Source organism: Penaeus chinensis, chromosome 13 (assembly GCF_019202785.1).
Source record: "Penaeus chinensis breed Huanghai No. 1 chromosome 13, ASM1920278v2, whole genome shotgun sequence".
NCBI lineage: Eukaryota > Metazoa > Arthropoda > Malacostraca > Decapoda > Penaeidae > Penaeus > Penaeus chinensis.
In genome coordinates, this window is record NC_061831.1 from 1,823,605 (window position 1) to 1,825,350 (window position 1,746).

The window sequence follows — 1,746 nt, forward strand, 5'->3', positions numbered from 1 at the left end:
TTTGTGTTCCGCTGTTGCTTCGTTGTTCGGATTTGTGTTTCGTTGGTTTGGATTGATGTTTCGTTTGTTCGATTTTGTGCTTCGGTGTTTAAACCTTTGCTTCGCTGTTCGAATTTGTGTATCGTTGTTTGAACATATGCTTACTTAGTTGATCGAATGCCTGTTTTGTTATTTAAATCTAAGCTTTGGTGTTTGTATTTGTACTCTGATGGCTGAACTTTTGTTTGTCTATTCGAAGTTATGCTTCCTTGTTCAAACTTTTGTTTTGTTCGGATTTCCCTTCGCTGTTTTCCTTTTGCTTTGTTGTCTGAACTTATGCTTTGCTTTTTTAACTTATGTTTGTCTGTTCAAGTGCATGCTTCATTGTTCAAATTTAAGCTTAGTTGTTCAAATCTATGCTTTGGTGTACGAATCTGTGCTTCGTTGTTCGAATTTTATTCTTCGTTGCTCAATTTATGATATTTCGAGAATTATACTCGGTTATACAAAAAAAAATATTTACATTTCCTCTTCGAACTTCTGCTTCACTGTTCGAATATTTGCTTCCTTATTCGAACGATTAATTCCCTGATCAAGTTCCTGTTCCTGTTCGAACCTAAGCTTCGCCGTGTGAATTTCTGCTTCACATTTAGCACTTGCATTTCTCTGCTGAACTTTATGCTTCACAGTTCGTATATACAATTTCCTGTTGCCTGAGCTTCTCAATTCGAATTTATGCTTCGGTTTTGAATTTATGCCTCCTTGGTTTGTCTCGCAATTCCAAATTCAGGCTTACGTTTCCTTGTTCGAGCATAACGTGTTTCACAGATCGATCCTGTGCTTCACCATTCGAATTTAGGCGCCATTCTGACAGTAGAATTTCCAGTAGGCTTTACCGTCCGGAATAATGCTCTAGTTTTTACTTGTGCTTCACTGTTAGAGCTTATCCTTCATTCTTCAAGCTTATGTTTCACTGTTTGAACTTATGTTTCACTGGTCGAGCTTATCATGTTTAAATCATCGACTTTATGCTTTACCGATCGAATTCATGGCTCACTCTTCGAACTTGCCCCCTTCAAGTTCCCTCCTTTAATCTCTCAGTCTACTTGCTTGCTTGCTTGTTATACGCTTCTCTTTGCTTTATCAGACGGATGCTTCCTCGTCACCCCCCCCCCCCAACCCCTGAACGCACCCTGGTGAACGCCTCCGAAGTTCTTGTGACGTTCCTCCAGCGGGACACAGAGGGCGTTCTTCATGCTCGGCTACGCGAAGAAGCCTCTCGCTGGCTTCTTTTGGGTGCTTCACTTTATGGATCCCATGTTTATGTTGTGATTTTTTTTTTTTTTTTTTTTTTTTTTGTCCGTGTGTGTGGTGTTTTATGTTGTGGTTTTATAGCGTTGGGTGTATTTCATACATTTTTTTTTTTTTATGTTTGATTTCTTTTCTTTTTTCCTAATTACTGCTTCATTTGTCATTAAAAAAAAAAAAAAAAAAAAGGATGATGAAGCATAGTTAATCCATTATAACTTTCGCGAATCCATTCCAAGTTATCCATTCGCATGCTCTTTTATTTGTATTTTGTGCGAGTCGTGTGCTCCGCTCCGTCTCCACACCTGGCAGCACGTGGGCACACCTGGGTAACGTGAGCAGCGTCCGAGCATGTGTACGTGATGCACACACACACACGCACACACATATAATACATACATACATACATACATACATACATACATACATACATACATACATACATACATACATACGTAC

The 1,746-nt window shown here is 39.1% G+C and overlaps 1 protein-coding gene across 1 annotated transcript in view; it reads right to left on the reverse strand.

The window, feature by feature from the left end:
• Positions 1 to 1,546: 1,546 nt before the first annotated feature.
• LOC125031410 (glycine-rich cell wall structural protein 1-like) overlaps positions 1,547 to 1,746 on the reverse strand; it is a gene marked incomplete at its 5' end in the record, with an annotated part of 9,935 nt that continues 9,735 nt past the window's right edge. Inside the window, one exon of the mRNA XM_047622127.1 lies at positions 1,547 to 1,612. Within this exon, the coding sequence (XP_047478083.1) occupies positions 1,547 to 1,612 (66 nt within the window). The remainder of the gene's footprint in view (positions 1,613 to 1,746) is intronic.